The sequence below is a fragment of the Oncorhynchus clarkii genome, unplaced genomic scaffold (assembly GCF_045791955.1).
Source record: "Oncorhynchus clarkii lewisi isolate Uvic-CL-2024 unplaced genomic scaffold, UVic_Ocla_1.0 unplaced_contig_14129_pilon_pilon, whole genome shotgun sequence".
Classification (NCBI taxonomy): Eukaryota; Metazoa; Chordata; class Actinopteri; order Salmoniformes; family Salmonidae; genus Oncorhynchus; species Oncorhynchus clarkii.
The window spans coordinates 155,001-173,264 of record NW_027258054.1 but is presented as its reverse complement, the minus strand read 5'-3'; the positions used below and the strand labels follow the sequence as shown (position 1 = coordinate 173,264).

Below are 18,264 nucleotides of genomic sequence, written 5' to 3'. Positions count from 1 at the left end.
TAGTATGAACATGAGTGTATAATTATAGTGACTATGCATATATGATGAACAGAGAGTAGCAGCAGTGTAAATAGTAGAGAGGCTACATACAGACACCGGTTAGTCAGACTGATTGAGGTAGTATGTACATGAGTGTATAGTTATAGTGACTATGCATATATGATGAACAGCAGAGTAAAGATTTGATCGGTGTTTATGGTTGTCTCACGGTCATGTTGTGTTCCTGTCGTGTCCAGGTGGGGGTGTTACGGTTGAGATGGAGCTGTGGCGTCACTGTGCCGTGTGGCTGATAGAGTGCAGGGTGCTCCCTGAGAGTCACAGGGTAACGTGGGACAGTGCTCAGGTGTGTGAGTTAGCCCAGGCTCTGAGGGATGGAGTTCTGCTCTGTCAGCTGCTGAACAACTTACTACCCCACGCCATCAACCTCCGAGAGATCAACCTCCGACCCCAGATGTCCCAGGTAACACACACACACACACACACACACACACACACACACACACACACACACACACACACACACACACACACACACACACACTTATACACATACACGTTTACACACACCCAAATGTCAGGTAGGACTGGTAGGACTAACGTCAGTTAGTTAGTCCTACCAGCCTGCTGATGTTAGTCCTACCAGTCTCTCGTCGTTCTGCCCCTGGTAGGACTAACATCAGCAGGCTGGTAGGACTAACATCAGCAGGCTGGTAGGACTAACATCAGCAGGCTGGTAGGATTGACATCAGCAGGCTGGTAGGACTAACATCAGCAGACTGGTAGGACTAACATCATCAGGCTGGTAGGACTAACATCATCAGGCTGGTAGGACTAACGTCATCAGGCTGGTAGGACTAACATCATCAGGCTGGTAGGACTAACATCATCAGGCTGGTAGGACTAACATCATCAGGCTGGTAGGACTAACGTCATCAGGCTGGTAGGACTAACATCAGCAGGCTGGTAGGACTAACATCAGCAGACTGGTAGGACTAACATCAGCAGGCTGGTAGGACTAACATCAGCAGGCTGGTAGGACTAACATCATCAGGCTGGTAGGACTAACATCATCAGGCTGGTAGGACTAACGTCATCAGGCTGGTAGGACTAACATCAGCAGGCTGGTAGGACTAACATCAGCAGGCTGGTAGGACTAACATCAGCAGACTGGTAGGACTAACGTCAGCAGGCTGGTAGGACTAACATCAGCAGGGTGGTAGGACTAACATCATCAGGCTGGTAGGACTAACGTCAGCAGGCTGGTAGGACTAACATCAGCAGGCTGGTAGGACTAACATCATCAGGCTGGTAGGACTGACGTCAGCAGGCTGGTAGGACTAACGTCATCAGGCTGGTAGGACTAACGTCAGCAGGCTGGTAGGACTAATGTCAGCAGACGGGTTGGACTAACATCATCAGGCTGGTAGGACTAACGTCAGCAGGCTGGTAGGACTAACATCATCAGGCTGGTAGGACTAACATCATCAGGCTGGTAGGACTAACGTCATCAGGCTGGTAGGACTAACATCAGCAGGCTGGTAGGACTAACATCAGCAGACTGGTAGGACTAACATCAGCAGGCTGGTAGGACTAACATCAGCAGGCTGGTAGGACTAACATCAGCAGGCTGGTAGGATTGACATCAGCAGGCTGGTAGGACTAACATCAGCAGACTGGTAGGACTAACATCATCAGGCTGGTAGGACTAACATCATCAGGCTGGTAGGACTAACGTCATCAGGCTGGTAGGACTAACATCATCAGGCTGGTAGGACTAACATCATCAGGCTGGTAGGACTAACATCATCAGGCTGGTAGGACTAACGTCATCAGGCTGGTAGGACTAACATCAGCAGGCTGGTAGGACTAACATCAGCAGACTGGTAGGACTAACATCAGCAGGCTGGTAGGACTAACATCAGCAGGCTGGTAGGACTAACATCATCAGGCTGGTAGGACTAACATCATCAGGCTGGTAGGACTAACGTCATCAGGCTGGTAGGACTAACATCAGCAGGCTGGTAGGACTAACATCAGCAGGCTGGTAGGACTAACATCAGCAGACTGGTAGGACTAACGTCAGCAGGCTGGTAGGACTAACATCAGCAGGGTGGTAGGAATAACATCATCAGGCTGGTAGGACTAACGTCAGCAGGCTGGTAGGACTAACATCAGCAGGCTGGTAGGACTAACATCATCAGGCTGGTAGGACTGACGTCAGCAGGCTGGTAGGACTAACGTCATCAGGCTGGTAGGACTAACGTCAGCAGGCTGGTAGGACTAATGTCAGCAGACGGGTTGGACTAACATCATCAGGCTGGTAGGACTAACGTCAGCAGGCTGGTAGGACTAACATCATCAGGCTGGTAGGACTAACATCATCAGGCTGGTAGGACTAACGTCATCAGGCTGGTAGGACTAACATCAGCAGGCTGGTAGAACTAACATCATCAGGCTTGTTGGCTACCAACCTTCAAATTGATTTGCAACAATACATTCATGAAGTATTTTCCTGTAAGGCTGAAACATAGAACAGTGAGGTGAAACTTTGCATTTGAAATGTTGATGCGTAAACTAATGCAAATCCATATGTTACCTATGGCCGAGTTTATGCACCCTCCCCTTTAAGATGTCTGCTACTACTAACACAGTTTCCTGCTTCATATGTTACCTATGGCCGAGTTTATGCTACCTCCCCTTTAAGATGTCTGCTACTACTAACACAGTTTCCTGCTTCATATGTTACCTATGGCCGAGTTTATGCTACCTCCCCTTTAAGATGTCTGCTACTACTAACACAGTTTCCTGCTTCATATGTTACCTATGGCCGAGTTTATGCTACCTCCCCTTTAAGATACATGCTACTACTAACACAGTTTCCTGCTTCATATGTTACCTATGGCCAAGTTTATGCTACCTCCCCTTTAAGATGCCTGCTACTACTAACACAGTTTCCTGCTTCATATGTTACCTATGGCCGAGTTTATGCTACCTCCCCTTTAAGATGTCTGCTACTACTAACACAGTTTCCTGCTTCATATGTTACCTATGGCCGAGTTTATGCTACCTCCCCTTTAAGATACATGCTACTACTAACACAGTTTCCTGCTTCATAGGTTACCTATGGCTGAGTTTATGCTACCTCCCCTTTAAGATGTCTGCTACTACTAACACAGTTTCCTGCTTCATATGTTACCTATGGCTGAGTTTATGCTACCTCCCTTTAAGATGTCTGCTACTACTAGCACAGTTTCCTGCTTTATATGTTACCTATGGCTGAGTTTATGCTACCTCCCCTTTAAGATGTCTGCTACTACTAACACAGTTTCCTGGTAGGACTAACATCATCAGGCTGGTAGGACTAACGTCAGCAGGCTGGTAGGACTAACATCAGCAGGCTGGTAGGACTAACATCATCAGGCTGGTAGGACTGACGTCAGCAGGCTGGTAGGACTAACGTCATCAGGCTGGTAGGACTAACGTCAGCAGGCTGGTAGGACTAATGTCAGCAGACTGGTAGGACTAACATCATCAGGCTGGTAGGACTAACGTCAGCAGGCTGGTAGGACTAACATCAGCAGGCTGGTAGGACTAACGTCAGCAGGCTGGTAAGACTAACGTCAGCAGGCTGGTAGGACTAACGTCAGCAGGCTGGTAGGACTAACATCAGCAGGCTGGTAGGACTAACATCAGCAGGCTGGTAGGACTAACATCAGCAGGCTGGTAGGACTAACGTCAGCAGGCTGGTAGGACTAACGTCAGCAGGCTGGTAGGACTAACATCATCAGGCTTTTTGGCTACCAACCTTCAAATTGATTTGCAACATTCATGAAGTATTTGCCTGTAAGGCTGAAACATAGAACAGTGAGGTGAAACTTTGCATTTTAAATGTTGATACGTAAACTAATGCAAATTCATATGTTACCTATGGCCGAGTTTATGCTACCTCCCCTTTAACTTAAGATACACGCTACTACTAACACAGTTTCCTGCTTTATATGTTACCTATGGCCGAGTTTATGCACCCTCCCCTTTAAGATACATGCTACTACTAACACAGTTTCCTGCTTCATAGGTTACCTATGGCTGAGTTTATGCTACCTCCCCTTTAAGATGTCTGCTACTACTAACACAGTTTCCTGCTTCATATGTTACCTATGGCTGAGTTTATGCTACCTCCCCTTTAAGATGTCTGCTACTACTAGCACAGTTTCCTGCTTTATATGTTACCTATGGCTGAGTTTATGCTACCTCCCCTTTAAGATGTCTGCTACTACTAACACAGTTTCCTGCTTCATATGTTACCTATGGCCGAGTTTATGCTACCTCCCCTTTAAGATGTCTGCTACTAGCAAGACGGTTTCTGGCCTCATTTCACCAGTTTAAAATGACCAGACATTGAAATATAGAATATTATTTATTGAGGAAATTGAATAAATGTGAGAATGAGGATTCAGTAGGGGAATGAGAATAGACCAGATGTAGCAGAGGACAGCAGATGAAGTAGAGGACAGCAGATGAAGTAGAGGACAGCAGATGAAGTAGAGGACAGCAGATGAAGTAGAGGACAGGAGATGACAGCAGAGGACAGAAGAGGACAGTAGAGGACAGAAGAGGACAGTTCATGGCTGGGATGTGGGAGTTCATGGCTGGGATGTGGGAGTTCATGGCTGGGATGTGAGAGTTCATGGCTGGGATGTGGGAGTTCATGGCTGGGATGTGGGAGTTCATGGCTGGGATGTGGGAGTTCATGGCTGGGATGTGGGAGTTCATGGCTGGGATGTGGGAGTTCATGGCTGGGATGTGGGAGTTCATGGCTGGTAGGGACGGAATGTGAGATGCTGCGGAGCAGCAGTCAGAGGGATTGGAGGGGAAGAGAAAGGACGTCATTGGCAGAAGGGGTGAGCCACCGCCGGAGTGTCCAAAGCGAAACGTGATAGCCAGGTTGTTGGAGCACGGGGGGGGACAACGGTTGACGGAAGGAAAGGGGGTTGTCAGAGTGGAGCAGCAAGCAGAGGCAGTATGAGGGATGTATCAAGGGCCACTGCCGTCGGGCAGACAGGATGCAGACAGGATGCAGACAGGGTGCAGACAGGATGCAGACAGGATGCAGACAGAGGGACCTAAGGGACCTACGATGGAGGTCGTCCCTGGTGGAGAGGCAGGTGGGGAGAGAGGACATCAGTGGCAGAGGGAAGGGGTGAGCAGCTGCTGTAGCAGTGTACACAAGGCTAGTGGAACCTGAGAGGGGGAGAGCTGTTAGAGGCTGTGAAGATGGAGCAGGAGAGACAGCCAAGAGGCCAGAGCAGGCCACCAGAGCAGGCCACCAGAGCAGGCCACCAGAGCAGGCCACCAGAGCAGGCCACCCGAGCAGGCCACCCGAGCAGGCCACCAGAGCAGGCCACCAGAGCAGGCCACCCGAGCAGGCCACCCGAGCAGGCCACCCGAGCAGGCCACCAGAGCAGGCCACCCGAGCAGGCCACCCGAGCAGGCCACCCGAGCAGGCCACCAGAGCAGGCCACCCGAGCAGGCCACCAGAAAACTTGTTGCACTGCCGGCGGAGTCAGAATGTGAGGTAGCAGGCAGAGGAAGCAGTATGCTGAGAGAGAGGCCGTCGCTGGCAAAGGCTAGGTGAGGCACTGTCGGAGCAGCGGTCAGGGTCCACAGCAGTAGTCAGGGTCCACAGCAGTAGTCAGGGTCCACAGTAGTAGTCAGGGTCCACAGTAGTAGTCAGGGTCCACAGTAGTAGTCAGGGTCCACAGTGGTAGTCAGGGTCCACAGTGGTAGTCAGGGTCCACAGTAGTAGTCAGGGTTCACAGTAGTAGTCAGGGTCCACAGTGGTAGTCAGGGTCCACAGTAGTAGTCAGGGTCCACAGTAGTAGTCAGGGTCCACAGTCAGGGTCCACAGTAGTAGTCAGGGTCCACAGTAGTAGTCAGGGTCCACAGTAGTAGTCAGGGTCCACAGTAGTAGTCAGGGTCCACAGTCAGGGTCCACAGTAGTAGTCAGGGTCCACAGTGGTAGTCAGGGTCCACAGTAGTAGTCAGGGTCCACAGTAGTAGTCAGGGTCCACAGAAGTAGTCATAGTCCACAGTAGTAGTCATAGTCCACAGTAGTAGTCAGGGTCCACAGTGGTAGTCAGGGTCCACAGTAGTAGTCAGGGTCCACAGTAGTAGTCAGGGTCCACAGTAGTAGTCAGGGTCCACAGTAGTAGTCATAGTCCACAGTAGTAGTCAGGGTCCACAGTAGTAGTCAGGGTCCACAGTAGTAGTCAGGGTCCACAGCAGTAGTCAGGGTCCACAGTAGTAGTCAGGGTCCACAGCAGTAGTCAGGGTCCACAGTAGCAGTCAGGGTCCACAGTAGTAGTCATAGTTCACAGTAGTAGTCAGGGTCCACAGCAGTAGTCAGGGTCCACAGTAGTAGTCAGGTTCCACAGCAGTAGTTAAGGTCCACAGTAGTTGTTAGGGTCCACAGTAGTAGTCAGGGTCCACAGTAGTAGTCAGCCCCCAGTAGCAGTCAGGGTCCACAGTAGTAGTCAGGGTCCACAGTAGTAGTCAGGGTCCACAGTGGTAGTCAGGGTCCACAGTAGTAGTCAGGGTCCACAGTAGTAGTCAGGGTACACAGTCAGGGTCCACAGTAGTAGTCAGGATCCACAGTAGTAGTCAGGGTCCACAGTAGTAGTCAGGGTCCACAGTAGTAGTCAGGGTCCACAGTCAGGGTCCACAGTAGTAGTCAGGGTCCACAGTAGTAGTCAGGGTCCACAGAAGTAGTCATAGTCCACAGTAGTAGTCATAGTCCACAGTGGTAGTCAGGGTCCACAGTGGTAGTCAGGGTCCACAGTAGTAGTCAGGGTCCACAGTAGTAGTCAGGGTCCACAGCAGTAGTCAGGGTCCACAGTAGTAGTCATAGTCCACAGTAGTAGTCAGGGTCCACAGTAGTAGTCAGGGTCCACAGTAGTAGTCAGGGTCCACAGCAGTAGTCAGGGTCCACAGTAGTAGTCAGGGTCCACAGCAGTAGTCAGGGTCCACAGTAGCAGTCAGGGTCCACAGTAGTAGTTAAGGTCCACAGTAGTAGTTAAGGTCCACAGTAGTAGTCAGGGTCCACAGTAGTAGTCAGCCCCCAGTAGCAGTCAGGGTCCACAGTAGTAGTCAGGGTCCACAGTAGTAGTCAGGGTCCACAGTAGTAGTCAGGGTCCACAGAAGTAGTCATAGTCCACAGTAGTAGTCATAGTCCACAGTAGTAGTCAGGGTCCACAGTGGTAGTCAGGGTCCACAGTAGTAGTCAGGGTCCACAGTAGTAGTCAGCCCCCAGTAGCAGTCAGGGTCCACAGTAGTAGTCAGGTTCCACAGCAGTAGTCAGGGTCCACAGTAGTAGTTAGGGTCCACAGTAGTAGTCAGGGTCCACAGTAGTAGTCAGCCCCCAGTAGCAGTCAGGGTCTACAGTAGTAGTCATAGTCCACAGTAGTAGTCAGGGTCCACAGCAGTAGTCAGGGTCCACAGTAGTAGTCATAGTCCACAGTAGTAGTCATAGTCCACAGTAGTAGTCAGGGTCCACAGTAGTAGTCAGGGTCCACAGTAGTAGTCAGGGTCTGGATGAGGCTAGTCACACGGTGTCCTGGATGAGGCTAGTCCCAGGGTGTCCTGGATGAGGCTAGTCCCAGGGTGTCCTGGATGAGGCTAGTCCCAGGGTGTCCTGGATGAGGCTAGTCCCAGGGTGTCCTGGATGAGGCTAGTCCCAGGGTGTCCTGGATGAGGCTAGTCACACGGTGTCCTGGATGAGGCTAGTCACACAGTGTCCTGGATGAGGCTAGTCCCATGGTGTCCTGGATGAGGCTAGTCACACAGTGTCCTGGATGAGGCTAGTCACACAGTGTCCTGGATGAGGCTAGTCACACGGTGTCCTGGATGAGGCTAGTCACACGGTGTCCTGGATGAGGCTAGTCACACAGTTACCTGGATGAGGCTAGTCACACAGTGTCCTGGATGAGGCTAGTCACACAGTGTCCAGCAGCACCACATGATGCCAGTTCCCTGGATGAGGCTAGTCACACAGTTACCTGGATGAGGCTAGTCCCACGGTGTCCTGGATGAGGCTAGTCACACGGTGTCCTGGATGAGGCTAGTCACACAGTGTCCTGGATGAGGCTAGTCACACAGTGTCCTGGATGAGGCTAGTCACACGGTGTCCTGGATGAGGCTAGTCACACTGTGTCCTGGATGAGGCTAGTCACACGGTGTCCTGGATGAGGCTAGTCACACAGTGTCCTGGATGAGGCTAGTCACACAGTGTCCTGGATGAGGCTAGTCACACGGTGTCCTGGATGAGGCTAGTCACACTGTGTCCTGGATGAGGCTAGTCACACAGTGTCCTGGATGAGGCTAGTCACACAGTGTCCTGGATGAGGCTAGTCACACGGTGTCCTGGATGAGGCTAGTCACACTGTGTCCTGGATGAGGCTAGTCACACGGTGTCCTGGATGAGGCTAGTCACACAGTGTCCTGGATGAGGCTAGTCACACGGTGTCCTGGATGAGGCTAGTCAAACAGTGTCCTGGATGAGGCTAGTCACACGGTGTCCTGGATGAGGCTAGTCCCATGGTGTCCTGGATGAGGCATGGTGTCCTGGATGAGGCTAGTCACACGGTGTCCTGGATGAGGCTAGTCACACAGTGTCCTGGATGAGGCTAGTCACACAGTGTCCTGGATGAGGCTAGTCACACAGTGTCCTGGATGAGGCTAGTCACACGGTGTCCAGGATGAGGCTAGTCACACAGTGTCCTGGATGAGGCTAGTCACACGGTGTCCAGGATGAGGCTAGTCACACAGTGTCCTGGATGAGGCTAGTCCCACAGTGTCCTGGATGAGGCTAGTCCCACAGTGTCCTGGATGAGGCTAGTCACACAGTGTCCTGGATGAGGCTAGTCACACAGTGTCCTGGATGAGGCTAGTCCCACGGTGTCCTGGATGAGGCTAGTCACACAGTGTCCTGGATGAGGCTAGTCACACGGTGTCCTGGATGAGGCTAGTCACACGGTGTCCTGGATGAGGCTAGTCACACGGTGTCCTGGATGAGGCTAGTCCCACAGTGTCCTGGATGAGGCTAGTCACACAGTGTCCTGGATGAGGCTAGTCCCACAGTGTCCTGGATGAGGCTAGTCCCACGGTGTCCAGGATGAGGCTAGTCACACAGTGTCCTGGATGAGGCTAGTCACACAGTGTCCTGGATGAGGCTAGTCACACAGTGTCCAGCAGCGCCACATGATGCCAGTTCCCTGGATGAGGCTAGTCACACAGTTACCTGGATGAGGCTAGTCCCACGGTGTCCTGGATGAGGCTAGTCACACAGTGTCCTGGATGAGGCTAGTCCCACAGTGTCCTGGATGAGGCTAGTCCCACAGTGTCCTGCAGCGCCACATGCACCGCAGAACGAAGAGGAGGAATGTTAGTTCGGTCAGTAGGGTGGCAGTGGTGATTAAGGAGAGTCTGGACTGATTAGCAACGAGCAACAGCTGCGTTCAAGGACACTAGTTAAAGTGTTGCAGACAGGCCTGGAGGCTGGTTGGCAACGTGTAGCAGCTTGTTGAGTTGCTGGGGAGCTGCGTTAAAGTTGTGGTGTTTAAATCTGGTCCTCTCCTGAATTTGTGTTTGTTCTGAACACCATTATTAAGCTGCACGCTGTTATCACTGTTTCCTGCTTCATTTCCATAGCGACCGTTCCATAGCGACCGTTCCATAGCGACGAGCAGACCGCATGTAAGCCCCCGGACAATGAGATAAGAAAATCACCTGGTGTGTGTGTGTGTGTGTGTGTGTGTGTGTGTGTGTGTGTGTGTGAGAGAGTTAGTATCAATGACCATCATCTCTTCTGGTTTACAGTGTGGTGGGTTTAAGTGACTGGGGAATCCTTTCTGTGGGTCATAATATTTAGTTCATTGATAAATGTTATTAAATGTCAATATTTGTCACGTGCGCTGAATACAACAGGTAGACCTTACAGTGAAATGCTGAATACAACAGGTGTAGTAGACCTTACAGTGAAATACTGAATACAACAGGTGTAGTAGACCTTACAGTGAAATGCTGAATACAACAGGTGTAGTAGACCTTACAGTGAAATGCTGAATACAACAGGTGTAGTAGACCTTACAGTGAAATGCTGAATACAACAGGTGTAGTAGACCTTACAGTGAAATGCTGAATACAACAGGTGTAGTAGACCTTACAGTGAAATGCTGAATACAACAGGTGTAGTAGACCTTACAGTGAAATGCTGAATACAACAGGTGTAGTAGACCTTACAGTGAAATGCTGAATACAACAGGTGTAGTAGACCTTACAGTGAAATACTGAATACAACAGGTGTAGTAGACCTTACAGTGAAATACTGAATACAACAGGTGTAGTAGACCTTACAGTGAAATACTGAATACAACAGGTGTAGTAGACCTTACAGTGAAATACTGAATACAACAGGTGTAGTAGACAGTACAGTGAAATGCTGAATACAACAGGTGTAGTAGACCTTACAGTGAAATGCTGAATACAACAGGTGTAGTAGACCTTACAGTGAAATACTGAATACAACAGGTGTAGTAGACCTTACAGTGAAATACTGAATACAACAGGTGTAGTAGACAGTACAGTGAAATACTGAATACAACAGGTGTAGTAGACCTTACAGTGAAATGCTGAATACAACAGGTGTAGTAGACCTTACAGTGAAATGCTGAATACAACAGGTGTAGTAGACCTTACAGTGAAATGCTTACTTACAGGCTCTAACCAACAGTGCCAAAAAGGTATTAGGTGAACAATAGGTAGGTAAAGAAATAAAACAACAGTAAAAAGACAGGCTACATACAGTAGAGAGGCTATATACAGTAGAGAGGCTATATACAGTAGCGAGGCAACATACAGTAGTGAGGCTATAAACAGTAGAGAGGCTATAAAAGTAGGGAGGCTACATACAGTAAAATGTGTGTGTGTGTTGGGTTGTAGCAGGTGTTTGTGTGTGTGTGTTGGGTTGTAGCACTCTGGGGAGTGGCCGTGCTGAGTGTGTAACTCTGGGGAGTGGCCGTGCTGAGTGGCCGTGCTGAGTGTGTAACTCTGGGGAGTCCTATGAGGTGACTAGTGTCCTCCCTTCATAACACATGTTGAGACACTTTGCATAACTGCACAGGGAAGTGTCCATTGCAACAAAAGGAATCCACGTCTGTGAACATCAGTGTGTGTGTGTGTGTGTGTGTGTGTGTGTGTGTGTGTGTGTGTGTGTGTGTGTGTGTGTGTGTGTGTGTGTGTGTGTGTGTGTGTGTGTATGCTCATACCAGGGTCATATATCAGTGCCAGTCAAAACATTTCCCCTTTTTTTAAATTAGAGTTCTCTATTTAACAATGCTGACACCACACACACACACACACACACACACACACACACACACACACACACACACACTGCTCTGGCAGGAAGCTATGCAAATCTGATTCTGCAAATGTCTGACCGCTGAGCAGCAGGGTTTTGTATTAGAGACATTAATGTGTTTTACACTGACTAGATGAACACCTTGTGGCTCTCTTTCTCTCTCTCTCCTCTCTCTTTCTTTCCATCTCTCTCTCTCCTCTCTCTTTCTCTCCATCTCTCTCTCTCCTCTCTCTTTCTCTCTCTCCCCCTCATGTTATCTCTCCTTCTCTCCCTTGATTCTATCCCTCCACCTCCCTACTGGTTTCCATAGTGATGTGCACAGTATTGTGTCTGTCGATCAATCAAATAATCAGTCAATCATTACACAAGTTGGCTGAGGGGGATGTGTGATGATGACCAATTTCAATGTGATAACTGAACCTATAAAGTGTGACTCAATGGCTTGTGAATAACCTGTTCTGATTAGCCCACTGTAGTTCCTGTGTCTTAACTAACCTGATATGATTGGCTTCTGTAGTTCCTATGTCTTAAATAACCTTATCTGATTGGCTCCTTTTTGTTCCCGTGTCTGAAAAACCCGATATGATTGGCTTCTGTAGTTCCTGTGTCTGAAATAACCTTATCTGATTGGCTCCCTGTAGTTCCTGTGTGTGAAATAACCTGTTCTGATTGGCTCCCTGTAGTTCCTGTGTCTGAAGAACATCCGTACGTTCCTGGGGGTGAAATAACCTGTTCTGATTGGCTCCCTGTAGTTCCTGTGTCTGAAGAACATCCGTACGTTCCTGGGGGTGTGTCAGGAGAAGTTTCACCTGAGGAAGACTGAACTGTTTGAAGCCTTCGACCTGTTTGATGTCAGAGACTTCGGCAAGGTGTGTGTGTGTGTGTGTGTGTGTGTGTGTGTGTGTGTGTGTGTGTGTGTGTGTGTGTGTGTGTGTGTGTGTGTGACATCACCTCACCTCATCTGAACTCTCTATTGTTCTCTCTCTCGTTTTACATGTACATTTTAGTCATAAAGCCGACGCTCTGATCCGGAGAGTCTTACAGTTGCAGAACATTCATCTTCTGATAGCTAGGAGAGACGACCATTCATCTTCAGATAGCTAGGAGAGACTTACAGTTACAGTACATTCATCTTCAGATGGCTAGGAGAGACTTACAGTTACAGTACATTCATCTTCAGATAGCTAGGTGGGACGACCACATACAGAACATTCATCTTCAGATAGCTAGGTGGGACGACCACATACAGAACATTCATCTTCAGATAGCTAGGTGGGACGACCACATACAGTACATTCATCTTCAGATAGCTAGGTGGGACGACCACATACAGTACATTCATCTTCAGATAGCTAGGTGGGACGACCACATACAGTACATTCATCTTCAGATAGCTAGGTGGGACGACCACATACAGTACATTCATCTTCAGATAGCTAGGTGAGACGACCACATACAGAACATTCATCTTCAGATAGCTAGGTGGGACGACCACATACAGTACATTCATCTTCAGATAGCTAGGTGGGACGACCACATACAGAACATTCATCTTCAGATAGCTAGGTGAGACGACCACATACAGTACATTCATCTTCAGATAGCTAGGAGAGACTTACAGTTACAGTACATTCATCTTCAGATGGCTAGGAGAGACGACCACATACAGTACATTCATCTTCAGATGGCTAGGTGGGACGACCATTCATCTTCAGATAGCTAGGTGAGACGACCACATACAGTACATTCATCTTCAGATAGCTAGGTGAGACGACCACATACAGAACATTCATCTTCAGATAGCTAGGTGGGACGACCATTCATCTTCAGATAGCTAGGTGAGACGACCATTCATCTTCATATAGCTAGGTGAGACGACCACATACAGTACATTCATCTTCAGATAGCTAGGTGAGACGACCACATACAGAACATTCATCTTCAGATAGCTAGGTGGGACGACCATTCATCTTCAGATAGCTAGGTGAGACGACCATTCATCTTCATATAGCTAGGTGAGACGACCACATACAGTACATTCATCTTCAGATAGCTAGGTGAGACGACCACATACAGAACATTCATCTTCAGATAGCTAGGAGAGACGACCATTCATCTTCAGATAGCTAGGTGAGACGACCATTCATCTTCAGATAGCTAGGTGAGACGACCATTCATCTTCAGATAGCTAGGTGAGACGACCACATACAGAACATTCATCTTCAGATAGCTAGGTGGGACGACCACACAGAACCTTCATCTTCAGATAGCTAGGTGAGACGACCATTCATCTTCAGATAGCTAGGAGAGACGACCATTCATCTTCAGATAGCTAGGAGAGACGACCATTCATCTTCAGATAGCTAGGAGAGACGACCATTCATCTTCAGATAGCTAGGTGAGACGACCATTCATCTTCAGATAGCTAGGTGAGACGACCATTCATCTTCAGATAGCTAGGTGAGACGACCATTCATCTTCAGATAGCTAGGAGAGACGACCATTCATCTTCAGATAGCTAGGTGAGACGACCATTCATCTTCAGATAGCTAGGTGAGACGACCACATACAGTACATTCATCTTCAGATAGCTAGGTGAGACGACCATTCATCTTCAGATAGCTAGGTGGGACGACCATTCATCTTCAGATAGCTAGGTGAGACGACCACATACAGTACATTCATCTTCAGATAGCTAGGTGAGACGACCATTCATCTTCAGATAGCTAGGTGAGACGACCACATACAGTACATTCATCTTCAGATAGCTAGGTGGGACGACCATTCATCTTCATATAGCTAGGTGGGACGACCATTCATCTTCAGATAGCTAGGTGAGACGACCATTCATCTTCAGATAGCTAGGTGAGACGACCACATACAGTACATTCATCTTCAGATAGCTAGGTGGGACGACCATTCATCTTCAGATAGCTAGGTGAGACGACCATTCATCTTCATATAGCTAGGTGAGACGACCACATACAGTACATTCATCTTCAGATAGCTAGGTGAGACGACCACATACAGAACATTAATCTTCAGATAGCTAGGAGAGACGACCATTCATCTTCAGATAGCTAGGTGAGACGACCATTCATCTTCAGATAGCTAGGTGAGACGACCATTCATCTTCAGATAGCTAGGTGAGACGACCATTCATCTTCAGATAGCTAGGTGAGACGACCACATACAGAACATTCATCTTCAGATAGCTAGGTGGGACGACCACACAGAACATTCATCTTCAGATAGCTAGGTGAGACGACCATTCATCTTCAGATAGCTAGGAGAGACGACCATTCATCTTCAGAAAGCTAGGAGAGACGACCATTCATCTTCAGATAGCTAGGTGGGACGACCATTCATCTTCAGATAGCTAGGTGAGACGACCATTCATCTTCAGATAGCTAGGTGAGACGACCATTCATCTTCAGATAGCTAGGAGAGACGACCATTCGTCTTCAGATAGCTAGGTGAGACGACCATTCATCTTCAGATAGCTAGGTGAGACGACCATTCATCTTCAGATAGCTAGGTGGGACGACCATTCATCTTCAGATAGCTAGGTGAGACGACCATTCATCTTCAGATAGCTAGGAGAGACGACCATTCATCTTCAGATAGCTAGGTGAGACGACCATTCATCTTCAGATAGCTAGGAGAGACGACCATTCATCTTCAGATAGCTAGGTGAGACGACCATTCATCTTCAGATACCTAGGTGAGACGACCATTCATCTTCAGATAGCTAGGAGAGACGACCATTCATCTTCAGATAGCTAGGTGAGACGACCATTCATCTTCAGATAGCTAGGTGAGACGACCATTCATCTTCAGATAGCTAGGTGAGACGACCACATACAGAACATTCATCTTCAGATAGCTAGGTGGGACGACCACACAGAACATTCATCTTCAGATAGCTAGGTGAGACGACCATTGATCTTCAGATAGCTAGGAGAGACGACTATTCATCTTCAGATAGCTAGGAGAGACGACCATTCATCTTCAGATAGCTAGGTGGGACGACCATTCATCTTCAGATAGCTAGGTGAGACAACCATTCATCTTCAGATAGCTAGGTGAGACGACCATTCATCTTCAGATAGCTAGGAGAGACGACAATTCGTCTTCAGATAGCTAGGTGAGACGACCATTCATCTTCAGATAGCTAGGTGAGACGACCATTCATCTTCAGATAGCTAGGTGGGACGACCATTCATCTTCAGATAGCTAGGTGAGACGACCATTCATCTTCAGATAGCTAGGAGAGACGACCATTCATCTTCAGATAGCTAGGTGAGACGACCATTCATCTTCAGATAGCTAGGAGAGACGACCATTCATCTTCAGATAGCTAGGTGAGACGACCATTCATCTTCAGATAGCTAGGTGAGACGACCATTCATCTTCAGATAGCTAGGAGAGACGACCATTCATCTTCAGATAGCTAGGTGAGACGACCATTCATCTTCAGATAGCTAGGTGAGACGACCATTCATCTTCAGATAGCTAGGTGAGACGACCACATACAGAACATTCATCTTCAGATAGCTAGGTGGGACGACCACACAGAACATTCATCTTCAGATAGCTAAGTGAGACGACCATTCATCTTCAGATAGCTAGGATAGACGACCATTCATCTTCAGATAGCTAGGAGAGACGACCATTCATCTTCAGATAGCTAGGTGGGACGACCATTCATCTTCAGATAGCTAGGTGAGACGACCATTCATCTTGAGATAGCTAGGTGAGACGACCATTCATCTTCAGATAGCTAGGTGAGACGACCATTCATCTTCAGATAGCTAGGTGAGACGACCATTCATCTTCAGATAGCTAGGTGAGACGACCATTCATCTTCAGATAGCTAGGAGAGACGACCATTCATCTTCAGATAGCTAGGTGAGACGACCATTCATCTTCAGATAGCTAGGTGAGACGACCATTCATCTTCAGATAGCTAGGTGAGACGACCATTCATCTTCAGATTGCTAGGTGAGACGACCATTCATCTTCAGATAGCTAGGTGAGACGACCATTCATCTTCAGATAGCTAGGTGAGACGACCATTCATCTTCAGATAGCTAGGTGAGACGACCATTCATCTTCAGATAGCTAGGAGAGATGACCATTCATCTTCAGATAGCTAGGTGAGACGACCACATACAGAACATTCATCTTCAGATAGCTAGGTGAGACGACCATTCATCTTCAGATAGCTAGGTGAGACGACCACATACAGTACATTCATCTTCAGATAGCTAGGTGAGACGACCATTCATCTTCAGATAGCTAGGTGAGTCGACCATTCATCTTCAGATAGCTAGGTGAGACGACCACATACAGAACATTCATCTTCAGATAGCTAGGTGAGACGACCACATACAGAACATTCATCTTCAGATAGCTAGGTGGGACGACCATTCATCTTCAGATAGCTAGGTGAGACGACCACATACAGAACATTCATCTTCAGATAGCTAGGTGAGACGACCACATACAGAACATTCATCTTCAGATAGCTAGGTGAGACGACCATTCATCTTCAGATAGCTAGGTGAGACGACCATTCATCTTCAGATAGCTAGGTGAGACGACCATTCATCTTCAGATATCTAGGTGAGACGACCATTCATCTTCAGATAGCTAGGTGAGACGACCATTCATCTTCAGATAGCTAGGTGAGACGACCATTCATCTTCAGATAGCTAGGTGAGACGACCACATACAGAACATTCTGAAAATATTCAGACCCTTTGACTTTTCCGTTACGTTACAGCCTTATTCTAAAATGGCGTAAATTGTTTTTCTTCCTCATCAATATACACACAATACTTCATTATGACAAAGTAAAAACAGGTTTTTAGAAACTTTTGTAAATGTATAAAAAATGTAAAATGTAAATATTATATTTACATAAGTATTCAGACCCTTTATTCAGTACTTTGTTGAAGCACCTTTGGCAGTGATGACAGCCTCTAGGCTCCTTGGGTATGACACTACAAGCTTGGCACACCTGTCTTTGGGGAGTTTCTCCCATTCTTCTCTGCCTGAGGTTGGATTGGGAGCGTCGCTGCACAGCTATTTACAGGTCTCTCCAGAGATGTTTGATTGGGTCCAAGTCCGGGCTCTGGCTGAGCCACTCAAGGACATTCAGAGACTTGTCCCGAAGCCACTCCTGCATTGTCTTGGCTGTGTGCTTAGGGTCGTTGTCCTGTTGGAAGGTGAACCTTCGCCCCAGTCTGAGGTTCTGAGCGCCCTGGAGTAGGTTTTTTGGCAAACTCCAAGCAGGCTGTCATGTGCCTTTTACTGAGGAGAGGCTTCCGTCTGGCCACTCTACCATAAAGGCCTGATTGGTGGAGTGCTGCAGAGATGGTTGTCCTCCTGGAAGGTTCTCCCATCTCCACAGAGGAACTCTAGAGCGCTGTCAGAGTGACCATCGGGCTCTTGGTCACCTCCCTGAGCAAGGCCCTTCTCCCTCGATTGCTCAGTTTGGCCGGATGGCCAGCTTCTTCCATTTAACAATGATGGAGGCCACTGTGGTCTTGGGGACCTTCAATGCTGCAGACATGTTTTGGTACCCTTCCCTTGAATCTGTGCCTCGACACAATCCTGTCTCGGGGGTCCACTGACAATTCCTTCGACCTCATGTCTTGGTTTTTGCTGTGACATGCACTGTCAACTGTGGGACCTTATATAGAGAGGTGTGTGCCTTTCCTGATCATGTCCAATCAATTGAATTGACCATAGGTGGACGCCAATCAAGTTGTAGAAACATCTTAAAGGATGATCAATGGAAACAGGATGCAAGCTTGTGAAAGTATTCACCCCCCCCCCTT

General features: G+C 48.1%; 1 protein-coding gene across 4 annotated transcripts in view; it reads left to right on the top strand.

Moving 5' to 3' along the window:
• Window positions 1-245: 245 nt before the first annotated feature.
• LOC139394678 (proto-oncogene vav-like) overlaps window positions 246-18,264 on the top strand; it is a 53,201-nt gene continuing 35,182 nt past the window's right edge. For 3 of the 4 annotated variants that reach the window (XM_071142769.1, XM_071142768.1, XM_071142767.1), the window contains exons 1-2: window positions 246-460; window positions 12,169-12,285. In XM_071142769.1, coding sequence (XP_070998870.1) covers window positions 257-460; window positions 12,169-12,285 — 321 coding nt within the window. In that variant the 5' untranslated portion in view covers window positions 246-256. The remainder of the gene's footprint in view (window positions 461-12,168; window positions 12,286-18,264) is intronic. The other variant, XM_071142770.1, reaches the window with a different exon arrangement.